The sequence below is a fragment of the Mobula birostris genome, chromosome 11 (genome assembly GCF_030028105.1).
Source record: "Mobula birostris isolate sMobBir1 chromosome 11, sMobBir1.hap1, whole genome shotgun sequence".
Taxonomy (NCBI): domain Eukaryota; kingdom Metazoa; phylum Chordata; class Chondrichthyes; order Myliobatiformes; family Myliobatidae; genus Mobula; species Mobula birostris.
The window spans coordinates 104,198,407-104,212,024 of record NC_092380.1 but is presented as its reverse complement, the minus strand read 5'-3'; the positions used below and the strand labels follow the sequence as shown (position 1 = coordinate 104,212,024).

The window sequence follows — 13,618 nt, the reverse complement described above, 5'->3', positions numbered from 1 at the left end:
CCCTCTACCATACGATTCCTAAATGGACATTGAACCCATGAACACACCTCACTTTTATTATTTTGTTTTAGCACTATTTTTAATTTATTTAATATATATATATGTACTTACTGTAATTGATTTACAAATTATTTTCTATGTTATCATGTATTGCATTGTACTGCTGCTGCTGTTAATAAATTTCACAACATATGCCTCTGATATTAAACCTGATTCTGATTCTGATATGGTGCATGTAGAGAGATTGTCTCCTCTTGTGTGAGAACCTAGAACTAAGGTCACTGTTGAAATTTATTTCTACAGAGATTAAGTGACATTCTTTCTCTCAGAACACTGACAGTCTTAGGAGGTCTCTCATTCAAAGGGCAGTGGAAGCAGAATAGTTGAATATTGTTAAGGGAGGAGTAGAGAGATTATGGATAAAGAAAAAGGTTACTGAAGATAGGCAGGAATGCAGAATTGGAGTTATGATCATCTCTACCATTTTATTAAATGAAGAAGCAGGCTTTAGAATCAGAATCAAGTTTATTATCAGAGACTATGTTGAGAAATTTGTTGTTTTGCAACAGCAGTACAGAGCAATATTTAAAATGTAACATACTATCGATCAAATATATATTGAATGAAATATACAATATATATATTGTGTATATATATAGATAGATAGATAAATGGATAAAAACAGAGAAAAAGTAGTAAGATAGTGTTCATGGTTCATTGACTGTTCAGAATTCTGCCGACAGAGGAGAAGTAGCTGTTGCTAAAATGCTGAGTTTGTATAAGAATTAGTTCCTGTAACGTGAGGGTGTGTCTTCAGGCTCCGGTACCTCCTCCTTGATGGTAATAATGAGAAGAGCGCATGTCCTCAGTGTCCTTGATGATGGATGCTGCCTTTTTGAGGCATCTTTTTGGGACCTTTTGAAGATGTTCTGGATGGTGAGGAGGTTAGTGCTCATAATGGCGCTGGCTGAGGTTACAACTCTCTGCAGCTTTTTCTGATCCAGTGCAGTGGCCACTCCAAACCAGATGGTGATGCAACCAGTTAAAATGCTCTTCACGGTACTCTGGTGACGTAATAAATCTCCTCAAACTCCAAATGAGATACAGCCACTGGTGTGCCTTCTTCATAATTGCTTCAATATATTAGATCCAGGATAAATCTTCTGAGATGTTAACACCCTCTTGTGTTATACTTTATTAGGCTCCGAGACACTTCCCCAGCTATACTAGTTTATTTTTCTTGTTGTATGTGCTGTTTTTAATTGATTTTGCAGTGCAGGTTGTGAATTTTATTCTGCCTCTGTATACCAATAGATTGAAAATTATATTCATTGCTAACTTGGGGGGTGGAGGAGCTGGTGAGAATGATGAAATAGCTCAACTGCTGTTTGAATATTGAATAGTGATCTACTTTTGGTGCTTTATTTTATTAGGCATGTCGTTATGGCCATGTTCAACACGTAGAACATCTGCTTTTCTATGGGGCTAATATGGAAGCACAGAACGCCTCAGGCAATACAGCACTTCATGTCTGCGCCCTTTACAATCAGGTGGGTATCAGACACTTACAGTTCTGTAGGACTTGTAATGGTTTTGAACATTGCAGTTCATGTATCACAGGGGCAGTACGGTAGTGTAATCTTATCACAGCACCAGCGACCCGGGTTCAATTATATCGCTGTCTGTAAGGAGTTTGTATGTCTTCCCCTGACCATGTGGATTTCCTCCAGGTTCTCCGGTTTCCTCCCACAGTTCAAAGATGTATGGGTTAGTAAGTTAATTGGTCAGATGGGTGCAACTGGCCAATGTGGGCTCGTTGGGCTGGAGAAAGCTGTACTTCTAAATTATAAATAAATAAATATCAGGAGTGCTAGAAGCAATTGTAAAAAAAAGCACAAGTATGTATTACAGTCTATGATATATGTTAACTGTTTCAAATTTACTGTTGGTGGGTTTCGTGTTTGCACATTTGTTTCTCAGGAGGTTAGATTCTCCCTTAAATAACACCCAGGGGAGTATTAAGTTCATGCTGGTACGACTAGCAGTCATTTGCAAGCTCAGTGTCTGCACCATCAGCTCACCGGTCTAATTCCACTGGAGAACATGCGATGCAGAATTTTAATTGTCCAGAGTCATTTGAAGATTTGGCTTTTCTCTTGTAGTGATGAATGTTTTGATCCAGCACTCTTTGATACTTGCAGATAATTCCCTTTGGTATCTATCCCCACGTCATTCCCTTTCCAGCAAAATTTTTGTTTCATCAAAGTATGATTCATTGATTGTCCATAATTTCCGACAATGTCAGTGAACCCTGTGCGGGAGAGTTTTATAAAGTAGAAAAGCCATTATACTGGGGCAGTTCCACTCTCCTGACTTCTGAAGTCTGGGTACAGTGGTACAAGTAGTTGTCCCAACTGGGGTCCTTCTCAGTTGCAGTGGATGATCATGACTTATTTTGTACCTTGTCATACCATTTGCTCTCCATGAAGTGTTGCACAGCTGCCTTCCTGGCTGTTGGATCTTACTGTTGATCCCATCCATCCAATCCTCAGAGCTGATACAAAGTATATTGTCTTTGTATTTTACTATTAACTGATAAAATGCCAGAGGGGGTTAGATATTTATTTTTGCTCAGCAGTACTACACATTGCAGCTCCATGTTGTACATCCCTTCTGAAACTGGATCATTGAAGGTGAATAGGGCATCTCAGAAACAGTGTACAGTGCATGGTCGCTGTTCAGTATTAGTGACCATTGTCAGTTTCACTTTTGAGCAATCTTAGGCAAACAACAGAAGTGATTGTTCACTAAATGGTAGCTGCTGGTCCTGCGGGTGAGCATTGGGAATGGGATGATCACAAATCATGAGGGGCTTTCAGTAAAATCTCACAGAATTTTAAACACTTGGAGTTCTTGGTTTAACTGCAGAGTTCAAAGTAAATTTATTATCATAGTATGCATATATCACCATATACTACCCTGAGATTCATTTTCTTACAGCATAGAAATAGGCCTTTGGGCCCATCTAGTCCAATTAAACCACCTACTCCTGTTGACCTACACCTGGGCATTCACAGTAGAACAAAGAAAAAAAAAACAACAGAATCGATGCAAAACTACACACGAAGATTTACAAGCAACCAATGTGCAAAAAAAAAGAGACAATCTGTGCAAATACAATAATAACAAATAAATAAATAGTTAGATAAATAGATAATCTTGGGCTGGCACTCTTCGTCAGGACTGGAAAGAAAGGGAGAAGAAGCCAGATTAAGAAGGTGGGTGGAGGAGGGAATGGAGTATAAACTGGCAAGTAAGGTGTGAAATGAGCCGAGTGGTTGAGGGAGGGGGATGAAGTGAGAAGCTGGGAGGTGATAGGTTGAAAAAGTAAAGGGCTGAAGAACAAGGAATCTGGTAAGAGAGGAGAGTGGACAATGAGAGAAGGGGAAGGAAGAGAGGCACCAGAGCAGGAAGATGGGCAGGAGGAGGAGGAGGAGGCGAAGAGAAGCAGTAAAGGGGGGAGTCAGAATGGAGAATGGAAAACAGGAGAAAAGGGAGAGGGGAGAATTTACCAGAAGTTAGAGGAATCAATGCCATGCCATCAGGTTGGGAGCTACTCAGATGGAATATGAAATGTTGCTCCATCAACCTGAGAATGGCCTTATTGTGGCTGTGGAGGAGGCCATGGATTGACATGTTGGAATGAGAATGGGCAGTTGAATTGAAATGGGTGATCACTGGGAAATCCTACTTGCTGCAGACGGAATAATATGTCTCATTGAAGTGGTCCCCCAATTTGCGTTGGGTCTCACTGATGTAGAGGAGGCCACACTAGGAGCACCGAATTCACTAGGATGTTGCTTGACAACATGAAGTACAGAACCAAAGAATGAATTGCATAACCAAGTCAAATGTTTCCTGTGTGGATGAAGTACTGCTGACAGAAGATCATTACCTTGTTGTAGTGAAGAGGCTTGCAAATTAGTAAGATTCTGAGAGGGATGCTGTCTAGACATCCAGCGCTTAGCTCTTAGTAGGGTCACTCATGGCAGTAAGGTCAAATGGAAAGTTCCAGACAATAAGCGACCCAACCAAGTCCTCAATGGTGGAGCTGGCAGAAGATAATGACACATCACAAAGGCAGTACCACTGGTTCCTGACCCCGATCTGTCAAGGACCATGTGGTGGCTGCCCATGCATCAGCCTCTCCACATCAAACAAAGTCACACGCAGGCATTCTCCATTAAGGGAATCCGCACTAACATCCCCGATTATGTGAATCCCGGATCAGCCCCTATAGCCTCCTGATGACCCACGAATAGACAACCCCAGAGGAAAACGTCATATTTGACTCAAGTGATTGCACTACTGCAGATGACAGTGATGTGTGAAATCTGTGAATTTATAGGATAGTGTTAGTGAATATTTTTTTCCAGTATTGCTAGAATATCATAACTCTTGTTTGTATCCACATATTCATCGTGTCTGTCTTTGAGGAGATACAAGAAGACCTCGCAATCTTATTTCCTTCACAGTAGAAATGGTTGCATTGCCACAGAACAGCATGAACAGTTATAGGACAGTTTCAGTCAGTTCCCATTAGGGTAAGCTGCTTAGACTATTTAAAGAATTGACTGATGCTAGTCTAAACCAAAAAAAATCTGTCAGAACTGTAGCTGCCTCTAGGAATAAAGATTGGAAATAACATCTCCACCTCGCTGACATTAACACTGGTTGTGTTAACACTCCACAAGGATGTGTGCTTAGCCCACTGCTCTACTCTCTCTACACCCATGACTGTGTGGTTAGGAGTAGCTCAAACAGCATCTGTAAGTTTGCTGATGATACTACCATTGTTGGCAGAATTTCAGAAGGTAACAAAAGGGCTTACAGGAGAGAGATATACCAGCTAGTTGAGTGGTGTTACAGCAACAACCTTGCATTCAGCATTAGCAAGACCAAAGAGCTGATTGTGGACGTCAGGAAGGGAAAGACGAAGGAACACAAATGAATCCCCGTAGTGGAATCAGAAGTGGAGAGAGTGAGCAGGTTCAAGTTCCTGGGTGTCAATATCTCCGAAGATCTAACCTGGGTGCGACATATTGATGCAGCTATAAAGAAGGCAAAACAGCAGCTATTTTTCTTTAGGAATTTGAGGAGATTTGGGTTGTCAACTAAAACACTTGAAAACTTTGACAAATATACCATGGAGACCATTCTGACTGACTGCATCACCGTCTGGTATGTTGGGGGTGGGGTTACTGCATAAGATCAAAATAAGTTGCAGAAATTTATCAAATTAGTCAGCTTTGTCATGGGTACCAGCCTTCGTAGTATGCAAGACATCTTCAAGGAGCAGTGCTTTAGGATGGCGGCATCCATCACTAAGGATCCCCACCACCCAGACATGGGCTCTTCACACTGTTACCATTGGGAAGGAGGTACAGAGCCTGAAGGCACACACTCGGCGATTCAGGAACTTCTTCCCCTCTGCCATCCGATTCCTAAATAGACATTGAACCCATAAACACTGCCTCACTATTTTTTTATTTCTGTCACTTGCGCTACTTAACTATTTAACAGACAATATATATACTTAATGTTACTCAATTTTTTCTCTATATTTATTTATCATGTATTTCATTCTACTACTGCTGTTAAGTTAACAAATATCATGACATATACCAGTGATATTAGATCTGATTCTGATATTTCCAGTAAATGCTCAGGAACGTTGGTGGCTTTGCACTTACAATTTTCCAGACTTTTGGATGTTATACTATAATTCATTTTTAATGTTTTACATAGTATTATAAATACATTTTCCATTGGATTGAGTAGGTTCAAAGAGAACACAGGGAATGGGACCTTGGTTGGTGAAAAGGAATAAGGGAATTGGTGGGCCTAGTGAGTCAAAAGGGGTCATGGAAATTGAGGCCGGGTGAGTGGAAGGTCATGCTGGAATTGGGGCCCTGGAGAAATACAGGGAGAATGGAAACTATGGCCTGGCATCAGAGCCAGTGTGGGAATCGGGACCAGGGAATGGAAGATAATGCAGGAACTAGGGCCTTACGGAAAGGCAGGGAGATTCACAACTGTCCTGGCATCAGAGAGTTCGAGAATAAGGGCCCAGGTGAGCGGAGGATAGTGTGGAAAGTGTGGCCTAGCATCACAGAGAGTGTGGGAACTGAGGCCCTGTGATTGAAACAGGGCCTGGAGAAAGGCAGAGAGAGAGAGTGGCAACTATGGCCTGGCGTCAGTGGGTTTGTGGGAATCGGAGCCCAGGTTCTTGGAATGTAGCCCGGGATCTGTGGCCCAGCGAGGGAACTGGGGCCATGGAGAAAGACAGGGAGTGTGTACCAGGATCTGCAAAGGGAAAGGAGCAAGGGAAAGGGAGAGCAGGATCCTGGTGAGTGGAAAAAGGGACGTTGAACATTACTTGGTGAACCAGATGCTGAACTATTGGAATTTCTGAATGATTGGATAAGACCATAAGACATAGGAACAGAATTAGGCCATTCAACTCATTTAGTCTGCTCTGCTATTTGATCATGGCTTTATTTTCCTCTCAATCCCATTCTCTTACCCTTGATGCCCTTACTAATTAACCATCTATCAACCTCCACTTAAAATATACCCTATCACTTGTCCTCCACAGCTGTCTGTGGCAATGAATTCCACAGATTCACCACCCTCCGGTAAAATAAATTCCTCCTAATCTCTGTTATAAAGGGAGGTCCTTCTATACTGAGGCTATGCCTTCTGGTCCTAGACTCACCCACTATAGGAAACTTCTGGGGTCAACAGAACCCGCAGTTAATGGCATATAAGAGGTTGGGAACCTCTGATCTTTCAATATTTGGTAGGTTTCAGTGAGATAGCCCTCATTCTTCTCAACTCCAGTGAGCACAGGCTCAGAGACATCAAACACTCCTCACATGTGACTCCTTTCATTCCCAGGATCATTCTCGTAAAGCTCCTCTGGACGCTGTCCAATGCCAGAACATCCTTTCTTAGACATGGGGCCCAAAAGTGCTCAAAATACTCCACAACACTCCCAATTATTGGAGTTTTGCCGTAAATAGACTTAAAAGCAGTACATAAAGGAAATGCAAGGCAGGTCAGACTGCAGCTGTGGTGAAAGGGAAATTGAGTTATCATTTCAGGTTGATAGCTTTTCATTTGGTGAAATGTTAACCCTTTCCTTTGTCACTTCGGATGCCTCCTGAGCTGCTGAGCATTTTTAACGTCCTCAGCTGTTGTTTGCATTTCAGGCCTCTAGCTTGGAATCAAGCCAGATGTGGCTGGTGGGTGGCTGGCAGGCCAGCTATTTGCTGGCTGTCAGATTCAGCTCTTATCAGATGTCCAATGTGTTCAGCCAGACATTGGTTCAACTTCACACCCCTCTCCTGGACTAGCCATTGAACCCTTTGGCACAGGATCAAGGAGCTGAAGGAAAGAGTTGGATGGTCTCTTGTAATGGCTCCAACCCCACGGGTAGAACATTTTTCAAAGCCTTGAGCAAATTTCTACAGCTGTAACGTGGAGACCAGCCTTACTGGCCTGGCGATGCCAATGCACAAAATAAAAAAAAACTACTGTTGGTTGTAGACGCATCCTGGTCCATCCTGGTCATTGGCCTCCTCACAATCGAGGATTCTTCAATAGACAATGCCTGAAGAAGGAGCCATCCATCATTATGGATCCTCACCATCCAGCTCATGTCCCCTTCTCATTACTACCATCAAGGAGGAGGTCCAGGAGCCTGAAGGCGCACACTTAGCATTTTAGGATTGACTAATCGTCACCATCAGATTTCTAAACACACCATGAAACCACGAGCACGACCTCAGATTTTGATCCCTTCTTGCATTACTTACATAATTTTATATTTCTTGTTTTAACTTACAGTGATTTTATTTTATATATTGCACTGTACTATTGCTACATAACAACCAAATGCACACAATTGCGATAATAAACCTGATTCTGATGTGTTGTTTTAACTATTTCTGAAAAAGTTTAAGTTACCTTCTTAATAAACCTTATTTTGGTTAAAAACTGTTTAAAAGACAGTTAAAATACATTTGATAGTGGTAAACGTTTTGGAGAGAAGGTCCATAAGACCATAAGACATTGGAGCATAATTAGACCATTTGGCCCATCGGGTCTGCTCTGCCATTTGATCATGGCTGATCCATTTCGCTCTCAACCCTATTCTCCTGCTTTCTTCCTGTAACTTTTTACACACTGACTTATCAAGAATCTATCAACCTCTGCTTTATGACCAGGCTGCTACAGCCAGCTGTGGCAATGAATTCCACAGGTTCACCACCCTCTGGCTAAAAAAATTCCTCCTCATCCCTGTTCAAAATGAATGTCCCTCTATTCTGGCACTGTGTCCTCTGGTCCTAGACTCCCTCACAATAGGAAACATCCTCTCCACATCCACTCTATCTAGGCGAGAAGTGTTCAAAGGGAGACAGTTATTTCTTCAGCGGTTTGATCAGGGCACGACTGCGCAAGCGCGTGGATGTCAGCCAGTGAGAACAGCGAGAAGATTTTTAAAGGAGACGGTTATTTCTTCAGCAGTTTTATCAAGGCATGACTGTGCAAACGCGTGGACGTCAGCCAGTGTGAACAGTGAGAAGAGTTTAAAAGGAGACAGCCTTATAGAGCGGGAGACAGAGTAGAAAGGCTTTGGCTCAACAGGGCTTCGACGTTAACGGGTTGAGGCAAGGTAGGTTGCTTGAGTAGAATACAGACAGGAAGATGTACCCCAGGCTACTGTGGTTGGCGAGGGAGGAGATTACTGAGCCTCTGGCAATGATCTTTGCATCATCAATGGGGACGGGAGAGGTTCTGGAGGATTGGAGGGTTGTGGATGTTGTTCCATTATTCAAGAAAGGTATAGATAGCCCAGGAAATTATAGACCAATGAGTTTTACTTCAGTGGTCGGTAAGTTGTTGGAGAAGACCCTGAGAGGCAAGATTTATGAACACTTGGAGAGGCATGATATGATTAGGAATAGTCAGCATGGCTTTGTGAAAGGCAGGTCATGCCTTATGAGTCTGACTGAATTTTTCGAGGATGTGACTAAACACATTGATGATGGTAAAGCAGTAGGTGTAGTGTATATAGATTTCAGTAAGGCATGCGACAAGGTACCCCATACAAGCCTTATTGAGAAAGTAAGGAGGCATGGGATCCAAGGGGAAGTTGCTTTGTGGATCCAGAACTGGCTTGCCCACAGAAGGCAAAGAGTGGTTGTAGACGGGTCATATTCTGCATGGAAGTCGGTGACCAGTGGTGTGCCTCAGGGATCTGTTCTGGGACCCCTACTCTTCGTGATTTTTATAAATAACCCGGATGAAGAAGTGGAGGGATGGGTTAGTAAATTTGCTGATGACTCAAAGGTTGGGGGTGTTGTGGATAGTGTGGAGGGCTGTCGGAGGTTACAGCGGGACATTGATAGCATGCAAAAATGAGCTGAGAAGTGGCAGAAGGAGTTCAACCCAGATAAGTGTGAGGTGGTTCATTTTGGTATGTCAAATTTGATGCCAGAATATAGTATTAATGTTGGCAGTGTGGAGGATCAGAGGGATCTTGGGGTACCAGTCTATAGGACACCCAAGGCTGCTGCGCAAGTTGATTTTGTGGTTAAGAAAGCAGAGGCTTTCATCATTTGTGGGATTGAGTTTAGGAGCCGAAAGGTAATGTTGCAGCTATATAGGACCCTAGCCAGACCCCACTTGGAGCACTATGCTCAGTTTTTGTTGTGTCACTATAGGAAGGATGTGGAAACCCTAGAAAGGGTGCAGAGGAGATTTACAAGGACGTTGCCTGGATTGGGGATCATGCCTCATGAGAGCCGGTTGAGTGAATTCGGCCTTTTCTCCTTGGAGTGGTGGAAAAATGAGAGGTGACCTGATAGAGGTGTATAAGATAATGAGAGGCATTGATCGTGTGAATAGTCAGAGGCTTTTTCCCAGGGCAGAAATGGCTAGCACAAGAGGACACATTTTTATTGTGCTTGAAAGTAGGTGCAGAGGAAATGTCAGGGGTAAGTTTTTTACGAAGATAGTGGTTAGTGCGTGGAATGGGCTGCCGGCGACTGTGATGGAGGTGGATACGATAGGGTCTTTTAAGAGAGTCCTGGACAGGTATATGGAGCTTAGAAAAATAGAGAGCTATGGGTAACACTAGGTAATTTCTTACATGTTCAGCACAGCTTTGTGGGCCGAAGGGCCTGTATTGTGCTGTAGGTTTTCTATGTTTCTATGTTTCTAGGCCTTTCAACATTCAATAGGTTTCAATGAGATCCCCCTTTATTCTTCTGAATTCCAGTGAGTACAGATCCAGAGGCATCAAATGCTCCATAATTTAATGAGCCTTTCATCACCGGAATCATTTTCGTGAACTTCCTTTGTACCCTGTCCAAGCAATGTCAGCACAAGCTTTCTTGTAAGGTTCATAGCACCATGACATCCAAAGTTTAGCTCCACCTCACTGTTGTGCCCCTGAGGAGTACAGGGGTCTTCCTTGCACATCTGGAGCATCGGGAAAAGGTGGCTGTGGCTGGGGCTAAAAACTGTGTAGGGGAGGGGGGATTTAGTACAGCATGATCCAACACATGAAACTTTAAATTGATTTCCTTGCCACAGTCAACAGTGAAACTAGTACATGAGATGCCACAGAGAGCTAGCAATGTCACCTATCATATTATATCAGGTCCATAGAGGCAGGATTACAACTAAGAGAGATTTGCCCCTCACCAGTAATTATTGATTCCTAACTTTCTTGTTCAATAATGACAATCTATCATTTTCTTGGACATCTTCAAGAATAGGCACCAGTCAGTGCAAGGTTACCTTCTACTGTTTTCCTTCATTGGAAATGTAGATTCTCCTCATTGATTCTGTGTTGTGGTTGATGATTCATTCTCTCAGTCTCTTTCCATTCATAGATAGTTGTTCTCTCTCTCGCTCTCTCATTTAGTTCCCGCTCTGTTCTTGCTCGTTTTCTCTCTCTTTCTCCTCTATTCTCTCTCTGTCTTCCTTCTCTCCCTCTCTCCCCACTCTCTCTCTTCCCCTCTTTTGTTTCTCTCTCTATCTACCCCCTTCTTTCTTGCATCCCTCTCTCAGCCCCTCTCTTTCTCTCCCCATCACTCACCCTTTCCCTATCTCCCTCTCTCTTGCTTTTTTGCTTTCTCTACCATCTCTCTCTCATCTTTCTCACTTCCCTCTCTTTCTCTCTCTCCCATCACTCCCTCTTACCCTTCCTCTCTTTTGCCTTTTTTCCCACTCCACCCTCTCTCTCTTTCCCCGTCTCTCTCTTATCCTTTCCCTCTCTGTTCCATCACTCCTCCTCTTCCTTTCTCCCTCTCTCACCTCTCTCTCTGTCCACCCTTCATTTCCCCTCCATCTCTCTCTCACCTCTCTTCCCCCTTCTCTCCCTCTCCTATATCTGATGTTATTATATTTTCTTGTGATATTTTCTTATATTACCTTATGGCTTTCAGAACAGTTACTGTATATCAATCCTATTGCTCCATATAACCTATTTTTTCTCTCTGTGGCCACATGGGTTTCCACCAGATGCTTCAATTTCTTCCTGTCTTCCAAGGATTTGCAAGTTGGAATGTAAATTGCTCACTATTAATTATCCTTAGTGTGTAACTGAGTGTTTGAATCTGAGGGAGTTAATGAGAATGTGGGCAGAAGAAAATGGGATCAGTGTAATGAGATCCACCAGTAGATTATTTGTTGAACATGGAAAAACTCCAGCCCACATTGACCATCAAGCACCAATATGCTAGAGCTACATCTAACCTATTTATTCTTGCTAACTTAAGCAGGCTCACTCCCTCCACCCTATATTAGGTGAGACTAAGAGGTCACGGGTTAAAGGTGAAAGGTGAAGTATTTATGGGGGACCTGAGGGGGAACAACTGCACTCAGATGATGGTGCAAATATGGAATGAGCTGCCAGCAGAGGTGGTAGATCTGTGTTCAATTGAAATATTTAAGAGACATTTGGATAGGTACATCAATAGGAGGGATATGGTCCAGGTGTGGGTCAATGGGATGAAGCAGAGGATCAGGTCAGGATGGATTGGGGAAAAGATCAGGTTGGTGAGGACTAGATGGGCCAAAGGTCTGTATAGGACTTTAAGTACCCCCAGACTCTATCATTGACCTATTCACCAGAAGTAATTTACAGTGACCAATTAACCAATCAAATCACCTGACTTTGGAATATGGATGGAACCTGTGACCGGGAGGAAACCCATGCAGTCACAGAGTGACCATGCAAACTCTACACAGATGGCACAGGAGGTCAGGACATTACCTGGGTTACTGGAGCAGCAAGGCATCAGCACCACGAGCTCACCAGTTTCCTCACCCTGTCCAATCTTATTCTTACTTATTAATGATTGAGGTGTAGTTATCTAGGCTAGTACAAATCCACAGAGTGTGTTGGATGTATGCTCGTGGTCTTCTGCTGCTGTAGCCCATCTACTTCAAGGTTCAACGCAGAGATGCTCTTCTGCATACCACTGTTGTAACATGAGGTTACTTGAGATACAATCACGTTCCTGTCAGTTTGAACCAGTCTGGCCGTTCTCCTCTGACCTCTCTTTTTAACAAGTTGTTTTCGCCACAGAACTACTGCTAACTGGATTTTTTTTGCTTGTTTATCACACCGTTCTCTGTAAACTCTAGAGTCTGCTACGCTGGAAATGCCAGGAGATCAGCAGTTTCTGAGATACTCAAACCGCCCTGTCTAGCACCAACAATCACTCCACAGTCAAAACCACATAGATCACATTCCAGCAACTTTTATGTGTGTTTCTTCCCCATCCTGATGTTTGGTCTGAACAATAACTGAGCCTCTCGACCATCCATGTCTGCATGCTTTTATACATTGAGTTGGTGGCACGTGATTGGCTGATTAAATATTTGCTTTAATGAGCAAGTGTACAGATGTGCCTAATAAAGTGGTCACTGAATGGATATCACTTTACATCACTTTGTAAAAACACCAAGATGCGGCTCTACTATCATAAGCAATGCATTTTACCCCAGTACTCTACTGTGGAAGGATTGATTCAATAGTTAAAATAAATACTGACCTGAGAGACTGGTTGCTGTTATTCAAAACTCTGTTGTACACTATCGGGACCAGAATCTCTAAGAGCTGTAAATGAAACCTCCCATTGTTAACAATGTGCATTTCCGAGGAGTTGATTTGAGATGAGGCTGAGTGGTGTGAACATGGAATTCAGAGATTGCACAGAGGAGTGATCTGCCCAGGTACATGTGTAATAGTGAAACATTCAATCCGTACATTGGATGTACTTTGTTTGCTTGTTCACACCATGTTTCATCAGCTTTGTGTGGGCAGAAGTGCTATTTCAGTCTATCTGTGGGTGGCGGGATTTAATTAGGCAGAGCTGCCTGCTTGCATCTTCTTTTGCAAGGTTTAGTGTTCTTGCAGCAGTTAAATACTCTTCCAAATTAACAAAAAAAATGTGCCTTGTCACAATTAAAGTAGCTTTTGTTCCATACACAGTGTGTGTTTGTTTTTATAGTCTTTGAAGAACATGACAAGTAT

At 42.8% G+C, this 13,618-nt stretch overlaps 1 protein-coding gene across 3 annotated transcripts in view; it reads left to right on the top strand.

Moving 5' to 3' along the window:
• Positions 1–13,618, top strand: part of LOC140205282 (SH3 and multiple ankyrin repeat domains protein 2-like) — a 1,215,789-nt gene that overhangs the window by 356,870 nt on the left and 845,301 nt on the right. For all 3 annotated transcript variants that reach the window (XM_072272778.1, XM_072272777.1, XM_072272779.1), the window contains one exon: positions 1,434–1,550. In XM_072272778.1, coding sequence (XP_072128879.1) covers positions 1,434–1,550 — 117 coding nt within the window. The remainder of the gene's footprint in view (positions 1–1,433; positions 1,551–13,618) is intronic.